This window comes from Triticum aestivum, chromosome 2B (genome assembly GCF_018294505.1).
Source record: "Triticum aestivum cultivar Chinese Spring chromosome 2B, IWGSC CS RefSeq v2.1, whole genome shotgun sequence".
Lineage (NCBI taxonomy): Eukaryota > Viridiplantae > Streptophyta > Magnoliopsida > Poales > Poaceae > Triticum > Triticum aestivum.
The window spans coordinates 798,630,316-798,646,904 of record NC_057798.1 but is presented as its reverse complement, the minus strand read 5'-3'; the positions used below and the strand labels follow the sequence as shown (position 1 = coordinate 798,646,904).

General features: G+C 46.5%; 2 protein-coding genes across 3 annotated transcripts; one reads left to right on the top strand and one right to left on the bottom strand.

Annotated features, from left to right (window-relative positions):
* On the top strand, positions 1–4,193 carry LOC123047511 (uncharacterized). 2 transcript variants are annotated; one of them, XR_006423010.1, is made up of 5 exons: positions 1–55; positions 164–436; positions 2,787–3,051; positions 3,148–3,837; positions 3,983–4,193. XR_006423010.1 is itself a non-coding variant. In XM_044471079.1 (4 exons), exons 1-4 carry the CDS (start codon positions 27–29, stop codon positions 3,412–3,414), a joined length of 834 nt encoding a protein of 277 aa, XP_044327014.1. In that variant the 5' UTR covers positions 1–26; the 3' UTR covers positions 3,415–4,193. The 2 variants fall into 2 exon arrangements, 1 of the variants encoding a protein (XP_044327014.1); XM_044471079.1 differs by having other exon boundaries at positions 3,148–4,193.
* A 1,131-nt stretch (positions 4,194–5,324) lies between these two features.
* Positions 5,325–11,169, bottom strand: LOC123047512 (pre-mRNA cleavage factor Im 25 kDa subunit 2). Its single transcript, XM_044471080.1, has 7 exons — positions 10,912–11,169; positions 9,255–9,300; positions 9,005–9,098; positions 8,839–8,912; positions 6,379–6,465; positions 6,183–6,293; positions 5,325–5,709 (listed from the first exon to the last, which is right to left on the bottom strand). The coding sequence occupies exons 1-7, from the start codon at positions 11,037–11,039 to the stop codon at positions 5,638–5,640; spliced, it is 612 nt and encodes a 203-aa protein (XP_044327015.1). The 5' UTR covers positions 11,040–11,169; the 3' UTR covers positions 5,325–5,637.
* Positions 11,170–16,589: the final 5,420 nt, after the last annotated feature.

Below are 16,589 nucleotides of genomic sequence, written 5' to 3'. Positions count from 1 at the left end.
TCGACGGGCGCCGCCGGCGACCAGCAATGGAGTTCCTGCTGCAACCAATACGCGGGTACGTCACAGAGCCCTTTCTCTCCGCCCGCGACGCCCGTCCCCCGCCGTCCCTAGCCCCCAGTTGTCTCGTTTCTCTGGATTTAACATGCTTTAGCGCCTGTATCAGATCCACTTTCTTGGAAGAGGTTGGAAAAAGCTTGGTACCGCCGGCGCCGCCGGAGCTGGCCTCTGTGGCGGCGGGGCAGCATGTTGTAGATATGGTGGTCGAGCTTCCAGTTGTGCGGCAGGATACCTTGCCACCCGTGCAGCAGGCCGCCAGCGGCCATGCGCAGATTGTGGCAGGACCGGCGTCCGCCGAGGTTAGGTTGGAGAGCTCACCTCCGTCGTCAGAGTTGTCCACTGCGAAGATGAATCCGCGAGCCCCTGGGTGGAACAAGAGGTCAGTTGTGTGTGTTGGGCATGTTTAGCAGATAACTGACATACTGATAGTGAAAGAACCATCAGATTACTATTAGTGCAGAACATCACATATTCTTGTGGTCTTGCTTATTTTTGGAGGAACTAGGTGGTCAGCATGTGTGCAGCGAATCTTGTACTTTAGATGTGAGGCAATGATCTAGTGTATTTGTACATACTAGATGATACCCCCGCGCGTTGCTGCGGGAAATTTTGTCAATCTTTTGGAGGTGTATGTATAACAAAGAAAACAGGCAATGATCGAATAAAGAAATAAAAGGCATGACACCAGGCGAGGCATTGCTTGGAAAAGCTTACACAATCATGTTCCATGATGAAGTTAAACTTTCATCAATTAAATGGCATAACTCAAATTTGACACATAGCAGATTGGGGGCTCGCAAAATATGGTTACCACATTATAGTTCAGATAACTCCATGCAGAAAATATGCAGCGGAAGAAGTTAAGTCGTTCTGAGAGTTGCACAATGAAAATTAATGTACACACATACAATGGGGTAGGAAGTACAATATATTTAATGAAATTTAGTAATGAAAAGTTACTTAGTTGAGCAATTTCTGAAGTTTCTGTCACCGGGGATGCGTTCTGATATATGCAAATATCTGGTGTGACGAAGAGGCATGGTTAGTTGAAGCATTAAGAACTTACCTGCAAGTATATAGCAGACAAAAAATAATTGAAAGCAACTTCGATGGAGATGAGATAAACAATCATTAATAGTAGTGCTCCCTTTCCTGAAACAAATTTAACTGTGTTCAAGTATATATCGACTTACCATCTCTTGCTTGGAAAAAAATATTACATCGAATCCAAAAATTGCTTACCACTATCACCAGCATGAACAAAGGAGGGATGCACTCACCCATCCATACAACACAGTTCCAAAACCACAAGAATTTAGGGTATCGATTCATCATATTGTACAACAAATTAAGGCAGAGTTGAAAAAATGTATCCAGAGAGGAACCTAATGGCATATACGTGTTGCCGGCATCATAGGCCCATGGTTTAAGGCAGTGCGAAAAAGTTGTATACAGAGAGGATTTCTGAATCTTTTCGGAAAAAAAGAGAGGATTTCCGAATGGCATCTACATGTTGTCGGCATCATAGAGTAGACACCCATGGTGGTGGAGCCACCAGCCAGGCTTCTTCAAATCACGCATGGCAAAGGCTTGTTGAAAAAAAAACAATCTGTGGCCTCCTCATACCCGAGTAGTTTCTTCATATTAGGTCGAGTATGGCCAGGAACTCGTCAGCTCATGGTCCAGCTTCATGCGATCTTGGTGTTGTTGTCAGTAGTGGTGGACTCATCGTGAGTTTGTCGTAGGACGGCCGCATGTGCTGCTTCTATATGACGATGATGTCGGACGACGAGGTGAGCGGGTAGGTGAGGACGCCATGCTGCTCGCCGGCGAGGTGGACCTTGAGGTATTACTGCTATTGGTGCTGGTGTCCTTGATGGCTTAGGTAGACGGTGACGATGACTTTGAGGGAGGAAGTGAGGACACCACAATGGAGGTGGAGGAGGCAGGTACACACGCGTTGTCGCCCTAGGATCATGATAATCATCCACGCACGCATCATTATCGCCATGGATGTGAGAAAGAGGAGGAGCGAGCCTGATGTAGGATTAGCCTACGTGCGTGGGTGAACGAAAAGAGGGGCGGTGGATTTATGGGGGATGAAGCCCAAGGGAGATGAGCCGAGGGGCCTCGTGGGGGTGGCGTGCGTTGATTACCCTCCACCAGGAAGGGTATTAGTGGGATTTGATGGAGATTAAAGAAGGCCAAGTGGGAGAGAAAATCAAGAGGCGTTTCCATAAAAAATTCTCAGGGAAAAAGAATGCTGCCGTGAAGACAGGAAGTGTTGCGATGCAGACAAGTGGGAGAGAAAATCAAGAGGCGTTTCCACACAAAAAAATCAGGGAAAAAGAATGCTGCCGTGAAGACAGGAAGTGTTGCGATGCGGAGAAAATCCTTTGGTAAAAAAAAGGATGATTGTCTAAAAAAAATCAGTAAGGATGATGAGGTAGTGAGGCCGCTGATGTGGATAGGCTGCATGTCAAGAGAATTAGTTTAGTGGGGATGAACTATTTAGGTATTATAGATTAGAACAGTCGTGAAAAATTAAAGCTAGGGTTTCATAGAATTATTTTCGGTTGGAACACCCATTGGACATATAATTGCATGAGTCTACAATTGTATGGAGTGTGACCTAGTTTTTGCATGCATCGTGTGTGAGAGAACATTATTTGCTGGGAAAATTACTGGATCGATTTGTATTGAAATGTGAAGTTGGCTTTATTTCGCAGGTTGAGGATTGGAGCTGCAGCACCGAGCAGGCAACCGTGTCCTAACCGCGTCAGTGCGTTCGAGAAGGCAGTACGGAGGTTTGCTGAGAATCCAACGGAGAATGTTATCACGCCAGTTATCGGCACAACGTTCGACTCGGTGGGTCAGGCATACGACTTCTACAATTTGTACTCCTGGGAGAAGGGATTTGGCATTCGTTATGGCAAAAGCAGGTTAAATGTGGAGAGGACCAAATGCATGCAGGAAATAGTTTGTGGTTGCTCGGTGAGTTAAAGTTTTTTTTTTCTATTAGAACATGCAAATGAGAGTATTTTCCATGTGTCTCTGCTAACATACTAACATGTGAAAACATTTTCACAGGGAAAAGCTGGGGTTGAGAAGACGAGATCTTGTCACTGTGAGTGTCCTGCTCTAATTAGGCTGCTACGAGTGGAGCACAACGGATGGTATATAGCGGAGCACAGGGATACGCACAACCACTCGTTGTCGCCTAATTTTGGTGAGACAATCCACTGGCCATCTCACAAGCATATAGATGTGTACATCAGAGATCTTGTGAAGCAGTTGAGGCAGAACAATGTGAACTTGGCGAAGGTGTACAGCATCATTGGAGGGTTTTTGGATTGATGGAGAATGTTCCGTTCACAAAGAGGTCTTTGCGTAATTTGTGCGGGAAGATAAACAGGGACCATGCAGAAGATGACGTGAAGAAGACAATTTATGTGTTTGCTGAGATAGGAGCTAAAGATCCACACTTCACGTACAGGGTTCAATTTGACAACGAGGGGAGGATCAAGAATCTGATGTGGGCAAGCGAGAGCAGTAGACTGCAATACTCTTTTTTTGGGGATGTGATCACGTTTGACACAACCTACCAGACTAACCTGTATGACATGCCTTTCTGATTGTTTGTTGGCGTGAACAACCATTTCCAGAGTGTGACCCTGGCAGGTGTGCTTGTGCGTGATGAAACTGAAGATAGTTTTGTATGGGTTTTCTCAGAATTCCTCCGAATGATGGGAGGTTCTCCACCTGTGACCATACTAACAGGTAATTTCGTCCTATAGGTTGTGAATACTGAACAGCTCACCGATTGCTCCTATGAGTTAGATACACTCGGTAGTTTGTACACAAAGAAAAGTGAATTCAGGGCTGAATTTTATAAGGTGATGGTGTTGTGCATTCACATGTGCAGATCAGAACCGGGCTATGGAGCTAGCGATCAAGAACGTTATGCCAAACACGACCGACCGATGGTGCAAGTGGCATATCCTGAAAAAGGCAAAAGAGACACTCGGTAGTTTGTACACAAAGAAAAGTGAATTCAGGGCTGAATTTTATAAGGTGATAAAGCACATGCTGTCGGAAGATGAGTTTGAAAAAGGTTGGGAGATGTTGCTGGACAAGTACAAGCTGAGATCTCATCCGTACATGACAAACCTGTTTGAGATTCGTAAGAAATGGGCGAAACCTTATTTTAAGGGCGTTTTCTGTGCGAAGATGACTAGCACCCAGAGGAGTGAGAGTGCAAACCATATGCTAAACGGACCAGATTTTGCACGATTTGTCGTAGGCAAGGTCACAAGAACTGTCGTAGGAAGCCAGCTAGATGCAAGAACTGTGGCGTCGAAGGTCATCGACGAAACAATTTTCATAAAGCAATGGCAGTAGAACTAGCAGGAGGCATGTAAAAAGAATGATCAAAAAAGAATGCCAGGTTATGGAGTAGGTTATGAAATTTGAAAAATGCTAAGTCTGATGGAATGTTGTCTGTCCTGTGCTGTAAGTGGTTTGTATGCGATGTCAGCAGATTCATCTGCTGTTGTTATGAACAAGGGATCAGCGGGAGCACCCAGCCGGCCTGGGAGGAGTAGAAGCTTGCCATCTTCTTGGTTTTGATGGTTGCAAGCGAGATTGGAGAAGATAAGGCAACGGGTGGGAGGGTGTGGATTCTTCTAGTGGAAGGAGGCAGATGTATAAGTGGGGCTGGATGGACTCCGGCCGTTTACCACCTACCGTCTGAGCCGTGGCCCAAGAAAGGGCGTCCCCATCTGAGCCGCTACCTGGCGGGTGACGGGCGTTGCCCAAATACGTTCTGATATACCTGCAGCGGTGGGGATCGCGAGAAACCTTGACGGCTATGATCTGAGCTCGGGCTTAGAATAGGACTTTCGTTCTTCTGGAATTTAGTGAGTATGTCTAAGAGAAAAATTGCATAACAGAAATGGTTGTTACTATTTGAATATGTAAAGCAGACAACAGCAACGTTATGATCTCAGACCAAATTACAGATGCTTTTGGAATTTTGGTCACCCCTTAGCTCAGCAAGGCAAACATCCACATGCCTACTGGACATGCCTGAACTTACACATGACCAAGGGCAGGCATTCAAAAGGCTTACAAATACGCTGTCAAAAACATTGAGGAAAGCTGAAAAGATTCTGGTACACTGCCGAAAATAATAAGGAAGCTTGTGATTTGAAGGGGTAGCTCCTTCAAGAACACTCTTAGTTCATCGGCAGAAAAGAAAGCGAGTCTGAAGCGTTACTACAGCAGATAATGCAAATTGTACTACATACATTGGTACATATACACAAATAAATTAGAACACGGAACTACAACCACAAAATACACCACGCATACAACACATTTGAGATGTACTAACAGAATCGCAAAATGAACGACAAGCATAGGTACATGTCTAGTTTACAAACCAAGAGTGCTGCATAATTCATGGAAACATGGTTACTGAGAAAACGAGTCATGCTAAGTCGATTAGCCAGTTTGATGTCGAAGAGATGCTCGGAGTGGATTGACGAAAGAGGCCTTGGGGACACAATCCCATCACCCTTACGAGCTCACCATGTTGAACTGGAACCTAGACAGCTGCTGCGGGATGGTGGAAATTACAGGTCCATACCGCTGCATCCAAATAGAAAACAGATTTCAGACTTTCATCACATTTAAGACCATTGATAACGGCACGACGTAATAATACAAGTCGCAGAGCAAAATATAGCCGTGTTTGAGCAAACTTTGTGCAGGGTCTGAATTTCATTAGAAAAAATGCATGTTACAGCCATCCTATCGCTATCACCTGGCTAAACAGAAATAAAAATGGGAAAAACTGATGGCGCCAAAAAGAATCCAGATTGAAGTGGTTTCATAACTACAAGAGATGGATTCTTTCTCACAGAAATCAATTCAATAGTACCATCATTCATTTATGTGAAGCAAGAGAAAAACAGTTGTTTGGGTCAGATTCTTGTGATGGAAATTAAAACATATCACTGGAAATTTATTGAAGCATATATATCTCGACACACTCGAGGGATGAGTACATGTTTCTAAACATCAAGGAAAGCTAACTATCAGCATGGGGGAGTGCGGATTACCTGAACATTGTCATAGAGTTCAAACAGTGGAACAGCAAGTAGCTTCAAGTTTCTTGGAACAGCGAAATACTCTCTTTCAGTTAGATGAACAATGAAAAGCTTCTTGCATTCCTGTTCATCACATTGGTCGTTTTCATTATCTAATCCCAAATCCCAACAATAGATGGTAACAAAAACCTCTTAAACAAGAATGTACCTTGGGCTTGGTTATATGTGGAGGGCAATAAGGATACATCACGGTCTCAAAGTTTGGCCTCCACCAAACAGCAACACACTCACCAACCTGTAAGTGAAAAACACATTACAGCTTTATAGGAATGGATACAGTTTACATTATACACTATGATAAAAAAAACATCTAATAGCAACAAGAGACAACATCAGGTGAAAACCCCTGATTCAGTGGAAGCTTGGAAACCTGAGTGCTGGCCGTTTGATCCTATATGTATGGACTAGATCCACACACTACTGCTACTTAGTATTTGCAATAGAACGCCCAATGGCAGCGCTGCTATTTTGCACATAGCCCCTCGGTGCTAGTAGAATTAGAACTCTATCCAACAAAACTCTGCCCAAACAAGAGAAGTATGTACAGGAATGGATACTGCAAACAGAACATTTGCAGTTCTATCAAAATCTTGGGCGACCAAGGCATGTTTGAGTTCGGAGGCAGTAAAAGGGAACATCATAAGACAAATCTGGGGCGTCCAAATATGCAGGCACTTTGCAGTCCCTACTAGCCAAATTAGCAGAACTAAGATCCATCAGTTTAACAACCACCACTTGCCTCTCGCTGTAGGTTAGGTCTTTTTTCATGACGATGAACAACCTCTCCGGTTTCAGTGCATTCTCCTCGATGAACTCGAGGAAATCAAACTCGTTATGATTCCCTTGTTGCTCACACAAAGACAAAGTCTTGGTGTGCGTCGGGACAGACTCAATATAAATTGTCTCCTGCCAGAACTTCACACTGAGGTCAATGTTTCTATGGCGTAGCGCGTTTTATGGCGACCGACCCCCTTCACAGCATTATAGCGCTTATGGCGTATGGCGTGGCGACATCATAGACACAACCTTATGGTGAATAATAGCAAATTAAATCACAACTTCATAGGCATAATCTAAATCTGTAATCTGTATGAGTTGTAGACAACTACTATTAGATGTATATAGTGCACTGTGTATATACCCCGTTGTATAAGGGGCATCATGCTTATTTCCCTAGTACTATACGTTTCAGCCCTTTGGGCCCATATCGAGCCAGGGAAAGTCCCTGACGTAGCACCCCGCCGCCACCCCCTGCAACTTGTCGATCTCTCTCTCCCCGACCCCAAATATCTCCCCTCTCCTCACGATCCAGACCCAACCGCTCCCTCCGCCCCTCGATCCAGCCGGCTGGCACGCCCTCCCTCTGCACCGGCGACACCGACAACCTCGACCACGGCTGGCCGGTGCTCCCCCACCTACCCGAGCCGTGCTGGTCCTCTCCTCCCTCTCCCTGTCACACCTCATCCACCATGGACTCCTCGGCTCTCCGTCCTCAGCCGCCAGAGAGGACGAGGTATGCGGCTAATTTTCCCCGCCATGGCCGCCTCTCTCTGTCTCTCTGCCGCTACGGGCCAAAAATATTGCAAGCCTGGACGCCATGGGCTGGGACCGTGCCACAACTTTATATCGTCGCTATACCAACGCCTTAAAAACCTTGACTGAGGTTGCTAGCGGATTGACATGGTTGGCCAGACAGTCACCGGAGAGGAATCACCCGGACTGTTCACCGGTCCTGTGCGGAACAAAGGGTTCATGCTGTAGGAAAGCACCATCTCCCAACAACTCTCCTAATCCTAGCTGTTGATGGGGAAGAAATTCGAATTGGGATTGGCTAGCTCCATAGGAAAAGGAACGGGATGACTCAGCCTCCATTGTGGATATTTCTGTACCGAGGTACAGGATGGTTGTGGGGTTCTATTTGCAATTTCTACAGCTTTTCATCTCACAACGCACATTTCCTATCCAACGGCACAATATCAGGTTTCCGTGTTTTCACTGAATGTATGATTTCCACTAGATATGTACTCTAGCAACAAAGTGAACATGCTGTCAATAGGACTGGAACCCAAGATTATTACTGTAAGAAGCTAGACACACAAGTTCATGCTGATTCAACGTATTTCATACTTTGGTAAGGACAGGCTACAGGGCAGTGTTGCATGTCTTCTACAGAAGTCCACTTTGAATACTGTTTCATAAGCATGTGGACACAGGAAATTATACTGAGGTATTAGTATGATGGTAGGTAGTTCATGTTTTAAATATTGGAGATTGTGATAGCGATTTCTGCAGCTAGCACTTAGCACCCATGTCACTCTTCCATTTAGGCACAGCCACAACATAGTGCATACGGAGATATATAATGTTAATGACATGCCATAATTTTTGTCTCTCGTACACATGACATGACTGTTATAGATGGGTCGAAGAAGCTGAAATAGCAGTTCAGTGCTTTATTTCTTCCAGATGCAGATAATCTTCAGTGCTGTTGGATTAACTATGACTCAGTAAGGTACAAAGTGACCAGTTCCAACATAATTATGCGAAATGATATGGCCATTCACCATTATAACAAAAAAGGAACTGAACTTCTCTCGGACTCAAATACCTGCCAGTTAGGTGGAAAGGAAGGTGAGTTCACTGCAAGTTTGCTGCACAACTTTCTTTTCAGGCCCTCAATTTCTGTAGAATTCAAGTCATGTAAGCAAACAGCCAAAGCAGATGATCCCATGTACGAGGAACATAATAGAAGAGTGAAGCAATAGAAAATTCACCATTTTCTCCAGGCTTCAAACGTCCACCAGGAAGTTTGCAAAATGTATTCCCAATTTGCAATAACAGTATGTGTGGGTGATTGTGCTCTTGCACCTGAATAGGATAATGCAAGTGAATATTTCAGTTTATTTGCCAAATTAATGCATCCACTGAACAATTGTTACTACAGGACGTTTGCCAACAATTGGATGTCTTGAATCACAAAAATGTATATGAGCATAATGATGAGATTGAAGAATAGGAACATACCAGTAGGATTGCTTCAACACTTGTCCGCATTCCTTCTTTCATGTAGCTGCCATTCCAAAGTAATTAGTAAGTTGATCTATTTGACAGGATAGGGTGAAGAAACATATTTAGCAAAGAAGCCAAACTGTTCGCAGGGTACTTAAGACACAAAATAGAATGAACATAAACCTGCAACCAATTGAAGAACCACCGAAGCTTCTATATGTATTTCCTTTATGATACACATTGACATGACATCCCAGGCCAGAATACAAACAAATTATCATGTATAACTACTTGTTACATAGTGCACCATAATTCCAAGTTCCATCCTTGGCAAAAAAAAGGATCTACCAGGCACCAGAACCCTTCTAGTTCCTCTGCTACGCACCTATTACAGAACCTACACAAAGTAATACAACCACGAAACAAGAGGGAGTAGTTGACCTCAGGAACTATATTGCTCAGCATTTCTGCTGTTATTTCAAGCCAGCACTAGCTTACAACCCGCAACAGAAAGCCACCGAACTAACAAAAACACCTATTTTAACATACAGACAGATTTACATAACACTCTGTTTTCATCAAGTAATTTCCACAGTGCCTAAATCCAAGCTAAATAAGAGCAGCATTAGCATGCAACAATTTGGTCTTCTCCCAATAATGCTCCATGCTACACTCCGACATAAGGAACCATTAATTACATAATGCTCCATAATTACAAGTTAAGTCGTTAAAAATATCAGCCAAGCACCATAATTATTGCAGTTCCCCTGCTAAGCACATCTAGTAAAGGAACTACACAAAGTAATGTAACCACGAAAGGAGAGGACATAGTCGACCTCATAAACTAGATTGGTCGGCATCTCTGCTGCTATTCCAACCCAGCACAGCTTACAACCATCAACAGAAAGCCATCAAACTAATAAAAACACCGATATTAACATACAGACAGATCCACATAACACTGGGTTTCCACGAAGCAATTTCTGCAGTACCTAAATCCAAGCTAAAAAAGAGCAGTCTTAACAACATGATGTTCAAAATTTGACTACAGATATGCAACAATTTGGCCTTCTCCCAACAATACTACTCCATGGTACTCTCTGACGCAAGGAACAATTGTAACATAAAGCGCCGTAATTGCAAGTTATGTCGTTACAAAAAACAAAATGTGCCAAGCACCATAATTATTGCAGTTTCCCCTGCTAAGCACATCTAGTAAAGGAATTACACAATTTGTAATATAACCCTGAAACGAGAGGCAATAGTCAACCTCGTAAACTAGATTGCTCTGCATTTCATGCTTCTATTTCAAGCCACCACCAGCTTTCAACCCTGAATATAGACAGCCAAAAATCCAACCAAAATTCACATACCAACACACAGATCTAGGTTTCCATGAAGCGATTTCCAGAGTACCTAAATCTGATCTGAGCTAAAACAAAGCATCCAGGCGGAGTGAATTTCAAAATTTGACTAAAATAATAAACGATTTGGCCACCTCCAGACATTTCCCCGTGGAACCCTCCAGCGCAGGGGACTCTGCTGATGAACCCGAAAATTAACGGCGGGGATCTTCGACCCGGGAACAATCCGAGCTCTAGCGTTTAGGGCTTCCGGCGAGAGCAGTATATGGAGTGGATCAGGGAGGGGAGGGGCGAGGAGGCGCACTTACTTGACCTTCATGCGGGCGAGGCGGTCGGCGACGGAGGTGTCCTTCTCCATCTTGGGCTCCTTGGTGCCGAACGTGTAGTTGGCGAGCGGGTACACGTTCACCACCGACGACGTCGAGGCGCCCACCATCTCCTCCGCTTCGATTCGCGGGGCGCTCGCGCTTTTCTTCAAGGGCTCCGGTGGTCGCCGGTGGTGGCGGCGGCGGGGGAGGCGAGGCTGGTGGTGGGGGGTCGGGTCGGGTCGGGTCGGGTGGGCGTCTCGGTCGCTGCTTGGGCTCGGTCGGTTTCGCGATATACCCACAGTTTGGTCTGGATTTGTATATTTATGCATTGTTTTTTCTTCTGTTTCTCTTATATTTCTGTTTATTTTTTATATTGTGTGCATATGGATCTTTTTTTAAACATCAGTACAGACATATTCGCTCATATACACGCACATACACTCATCCCTATAAACGCACACACGCACACCCTACCCTATGAGCATCTCCGAAAGACTGAGCCGGCATATCATCTTGAGATTTACGAAGTCACCGTAAGCGCCTTGTCGTCGACGGGAACGTCTCCTCCCACTGAATGTGCATCGCCGGAAATCCCGAAATAAATTCAGGAATAAATGCGAGCACCAGAATTTGAACCCTGATGGGCTGGGGATACCACAGTCTCTCTAACCATCCAACCACAGATTGGTTCGCTTGTGTGCATATGGATCTGTTTCAACTTCAAATTCACAAGTTTTACGTACAATTAGTTGTTTTATGTTCCAGCCTCACACAAATAAAAATATCTCAATTCATAATTTCCAGTTTCAGAATTTAGATTTAAAGATAGCATATGGTCCAAAATGCATGAATAAAACATGGTGAACCCCATTCAAAAGGGTATTTGCAAGGGGGACGCTCCCGCGATGCGCGTCGCGGGAGGAGACCTTGTCACCACCGCCGCCAGAGGACCCGCATCCTCCGCACCTCCCTCCCTCGCCGCCGACCGAGTGCACGGTTGGGCGAAGCCCAATCGGCGCCGGCGCCGGCGCCGATGGGGCAGCTTCTCCTCTTCGCTTGGCCGCGGGTGGCGTGGGAGGGCGCATCTAGGTGGAGGCGCGGCGCTTGTGTGGCGGCGTGGCAACCGGGCGATGTTGTCTGGTCGTGGTGGCTACGTGTCCGCGAGGGTGGCTGGAGGGCGCTAGCGGCCATGGCTGGGCGTGCCCAGATCTGGCTTCTGGTGTGCCTCGGGAAGCTCGGGCTCGACGGCGACCGGGCTGGTTCGGCTCGCGTGGGAGCCCGGCAGGCGGTGGATTTGGTTGTCGCTGCACCTCGAGGGTGGTTTGGCGGAACATGGTGGTGGATGGCGCCGGATCGGATGCGTGGATCTTGGCGGATGGTGTGTGTGGGGCAGTTGCTCGGTGTGGTGGCTGCTCTAGTCGTGTGCGGTGGCGGCACGGTGAGGTCTGGCTTCGCGGCGACCTTCCTGCGACGTGTCAGCTACACGGTGGTTCGGCGATCTCGGCTCCGGCACTAGCTCGTCTGCGGGCGGATCGCTTGGCAGATCAGCTACAGTGGGGGCTGGCTCGTCCGCTTGGCGGATCCTCTTCGGTTGGGCGCTAGTTTCGTCGAAGGTTGCCCTGCTCCTAGCTAAAGTCCATGGCTCATCTCGCGCCCGGTGCTGCAGGATCGAGAAAGTGTCGCGCCCGACAGTAGGACCACACTCGCCTCGCGCCCGAGGCTGCAGGTTAGATCGAGGGAGGCCAGGGCCGGCCTATTGGGTCTCGGCGCTGGGGCCGCCCAGGGGTGCGAAAGGTGTTGGGGAACGTTGCAGAAAATAAAAAAAATTATACGCTTTCACCAAAATCAATATATGAGTTCATCTAGCAACGAGAGAAAGAAGTGCATCTACATACCCTTGTAGATCGCGAGCGGAAGTGTTCAGGAGAACGGGGGTGAGGGAGTCGTACTCGTCGTGATCCAAATCACCAATGATCCTAGTGCTGAACGGACAGCACCTCCGCGTTCAACACACGTACGATTGAGGAAGACGTCTCCTCCTTCTTGATCCAGCAAGGGGGGGAGGAGAGGTTGACGGAGATCCAGCAGCACGACGGCGTGGTGGTGGATGCAGCAGTGATCTCGGCAGGGCTTCGCCGAGCTTCTACGAGAGGGAGAGGGAGGCGCCAAGAGCATGGGTGCGGCTGCCCTCCCTCCCCCCTCTTTATATAGGCCCCCTAGGGGGGCGCCGGCCCTAGGAGATGGGATCTCCAAGGGGGGCGGCGGCCAGGGGGGAAACTTGCCCCCCAAGCCAGGTGAAGGTGCCCCCACCCTAGGGTTTCCAACCCTAGGCGCAGGGGGCCCCAAGGGGGGGGGGCGCACCAGCCCACCTGAGGCTGGTTCCCCTCCCACTTCAGCCCATGGGGCCCTCCGGGATAGGTGGCCCCACCCGGTGGACCCCCGGGACCCTTCCGGTGGTCCCGGTACAATACCGGTGACCCCTGAAACTTTTCCGATGGCCGAAACCTGACTTCCTATATATAATTCTTCACCTCTGGACCATTCCGGAACTCCTTGTGACGTCCAGGATCTCATCCGGGACTCCGAACAACTTTTGGGTCACTGCATACTAATATCTCTACAACCCTAGCGTCACCGAACCTTAAGTGTGTACACCCTACAGGTTCGGGAGACATGCGAACATGACCGAAACGCCTCTTCGGTCAATAACCAACAGCGGGATCTGGATACCCATGTTGGCTCCCACATACTCCTCGATGATCTCATCGGATGAACCATGATGTCGAGGATTCAATCAACCCCGTATACAATTCCCTTTGTCAATCGGTACGTTACTTGCCCGAGACTCGATCGTCGGTATCCCAATACCTCGTTTAATCTCGTTACCGGCAAGTCACTTTACTCGTACCGTAATGCATGATCCCATGACCAGACACTTGGTCACATTGAGCTCATTTTGATGATGCATTATCGAGTGGGCCCAGAGATACCTCTCTGTCATACGGAGTGACAAATCTTAGTCTCGATTCGTGCCAACCCAACAGACACTTTCGGAGATACCCGTAGTGCACCTTTATAGTCACCCAGTTACGTTGTGACGTTTGGCACACCCAAAGCACTCCTACGGTATCCGGGAGTTGCACAATCTCATGGTCTAAGGAAATGATACTTGACATTTGGAAAAGCTCTAGCTAAACGAACTACACGATCTTTGAGCTATGCTTAGGATTGGGTCTTGTCCATCACATCATTCTCCTAATGATATGATCCCGTTATCAATGACATCCAATGCCCATAGTCAGGAAACCATGACTATCTGTTGATCAACGAGCTAGTCAACTAGAGGCTTACTAGGAACATGTTGTGGTCTATGTATTCACAAGTGTATTACGATTTCCGGATAACACAGTTATAGCATGAATAACAGACAATTATCATGAACAAAGAAATATAATAATAACCATTTTATTATTGCCTCTAGGGCATATTTACAACAGTCTCCCACTTGCACTAGAGTCAATATTCTAGTTACATTGTGATGAATCGAACACCCATAGCGTTCTGGTGTTGATCATGTTTTGCCCTAGGGAGAGGTTTAGTCAATGGATCTGCTACATTCAGGTCCGTATGTACTTTACAAATATCTATGTCTCCATCTTGAACATTTTCACGTATGGAGTTGAAGCGACGCTTGTTGTGCCTGGTCTTCTTGTGAAACATGGGCTCCTTGGCAAGTGCAATAGCTCCAGTGTTGTCACAGAAGAGTGCGATCGGCCCCGACGCATTGGGTATGACTCCTAGGTCGGTGATGAACTCCTTCACCCAGATTGCTTCATGTGCTGCCTCCGAGGCTGCCATGTACTCTGCTTCACATGTAGATCCCGCCACGACGCTTTGCTTGCAACTGCACCAGCTTACTGCCCCACCATTTAAAATATACACGTATCCGGTTTGTAACTTAGAGTCATCCATATCTGTGTCGAAGCTAGCGTCGACGTAACCCTTTACGACGAGCTCTTCGTCACCTCCATAAACGAGAAACATATCCTTAGTCCTTTTCAGGTACTTTAGGATGTTCTTGACCGCTGTCCAGTGTTCCTTGCCGGGATTACTTTGGTACCTTCCTACCAAGCTTACGGCAAGGTTTACATCAGGTCTGGTACACAGCATGGCATACATAATAGACCCTATGGCGGAGGCATAGGGGATGACACTCATCTCTTCTTTATCTTCTGCCATGGTCGGGCATTGAGCCGAGCTCAATCTCACACCTTGCAATACAGGCAAGAACCCTTTCTTGGACTAATCCATATTAAACTTCTTCAATATCTTATCAAGGTATGTGCTTTGTGAAAGACCTATGAGGCGTCTCGATCTATCACTATAGATCTTGATGCCTAATATGTAAGCAGCTTCTCCAAGGTCCTTCATTGAAAAACACTTATTCAAGTAGGCCTTAATGCTGTCCAAAAGTTCTATATCATTTCCCATCAAAAGTATGTCATCTACATATAATATGAGAAATGCTACAGAGCTCCCACTCACTTTCTTGTAAACGCAGGCTTCTCCATAAGTCTGCATAAACCCAAACGCTTTGATCATCTCATCAAAGCGAATGTTCCAACTCCGAGATGCTTGCACCAGCCCATAAATGGATCGCTGGAGCTTGCATACCTTGTTAGCATTCTCAGGGTCGACAAAACCTTCCGGCTGCATCATATACAGTTCTTCCTTAAGATGTTCGTTAAGGAATACCGTTTTGACGTCCATCTGCCATATCTCATAATCATAGTATGCGGCAATTGCTAACATGATTCGGACGGACTTTAGCTTCGCTACGGGAGAGAATGTCTCATCGTAGTCAACCCCTTGAACTTGTCGATAGCCCTTAGTGACAAGTCGAGCTTTATAGATGGTAACATTACCATCCGCGTCCGTCTTCTTCTTAAAGATCCATTTGTTTTCTATCGCTCGCCGATCATCGGGCAAGTCTGTCAAAGTTCATACTTCGTTTTCATACATGGATCCTATCTCGGATTGCATGGCTTCAAGCCATTTGTTGGAATCTGGGCCCGCCATCGCTTCTTCATAGTTCGAAGGTTCACCGTTGTCTAACAACATGATTTCCAGGACAGGGTTGCCGTACCACTCTGGTGCGGAATGTGTCCTTGTGGACCTTCGAAGTTCAGTAGGAGCTTGATCCGAAGTGTCTTGATCATCATCATTAACCTCATCTCTTGTCGGTGCAGGCACCACAGGAACATCTTCCTGAGTTGCGCTACTTACCGTTTCAAGAGGTAGTACTTCATCAAGCTCTACTTTCCTCCCACTTAATTCTTTCGAGAGAAACTCTTTCTCCAGAAAGGACCCGTTTTTGGCAACAAAGATCTTGCCTTCGGATCTGAGGTAGAAGGTATACCCAATGGTTTCCTTAGGGTATCCTATGAAGACGCATTTTTCTGACTTGGGTTCGAGTTTTTCAGGTTGAAGTTTCTTGACATAAGCATCGCATCCCCAAACTTTTAGAAATGACAACTTAGGTTTCTTCCCAAACCATAATTCATACGGTGTCGTCTCAACAGATTTAGACGGTGCCCTATTTAAAGTGAATGTAGCTGTCTCTAGAGCGTATCCCTAAAATGATAGCGGTAAATCGGTAAGAGACATCATAGATCGCA

Coding starts and splice junctions, on each gene's coding strand:
- LOC123047512 (XM_044471080.1), bottom strand. CDS start 11,039: ATGGTGGGCGCCTCGACGTCGTCGGTGGTGAACGTGTACCCGCTCGCC. Junction 9,099..9,254: donor GTGTTGAAGCAATCCTACTG/GTATGTTCCTAT, acceptor TATCCTATTCAG/GTGCAAGAGCACAATCACCC. Junction 5,710..6,182: donor AACTCTATGACAATGTTCAG/GTAATCCGCACT, acceptor ATTTGGATGCAG/CGGTATGGACCTGTAATTTC.
- LOC123047511 (XM_044471079.1), top strand. CDS start 27: ATGGAGTTCCTGCTGCAACCAATACGCGG. Junction 56..163: donor CTGCTGCAACCAATACGCGG/GTACGTCACAGA, acceptor CGCCTGTATCAG/ATCCACTTTCTTGGAAGAGG. Junction 3,052..3,147: donor AAATAGTTTGTGGTTGCTCG/GTGAGTTAAAGT, acceptor ACATTTTCACAG/GGAAAAGCTGGGGTTGAGAA.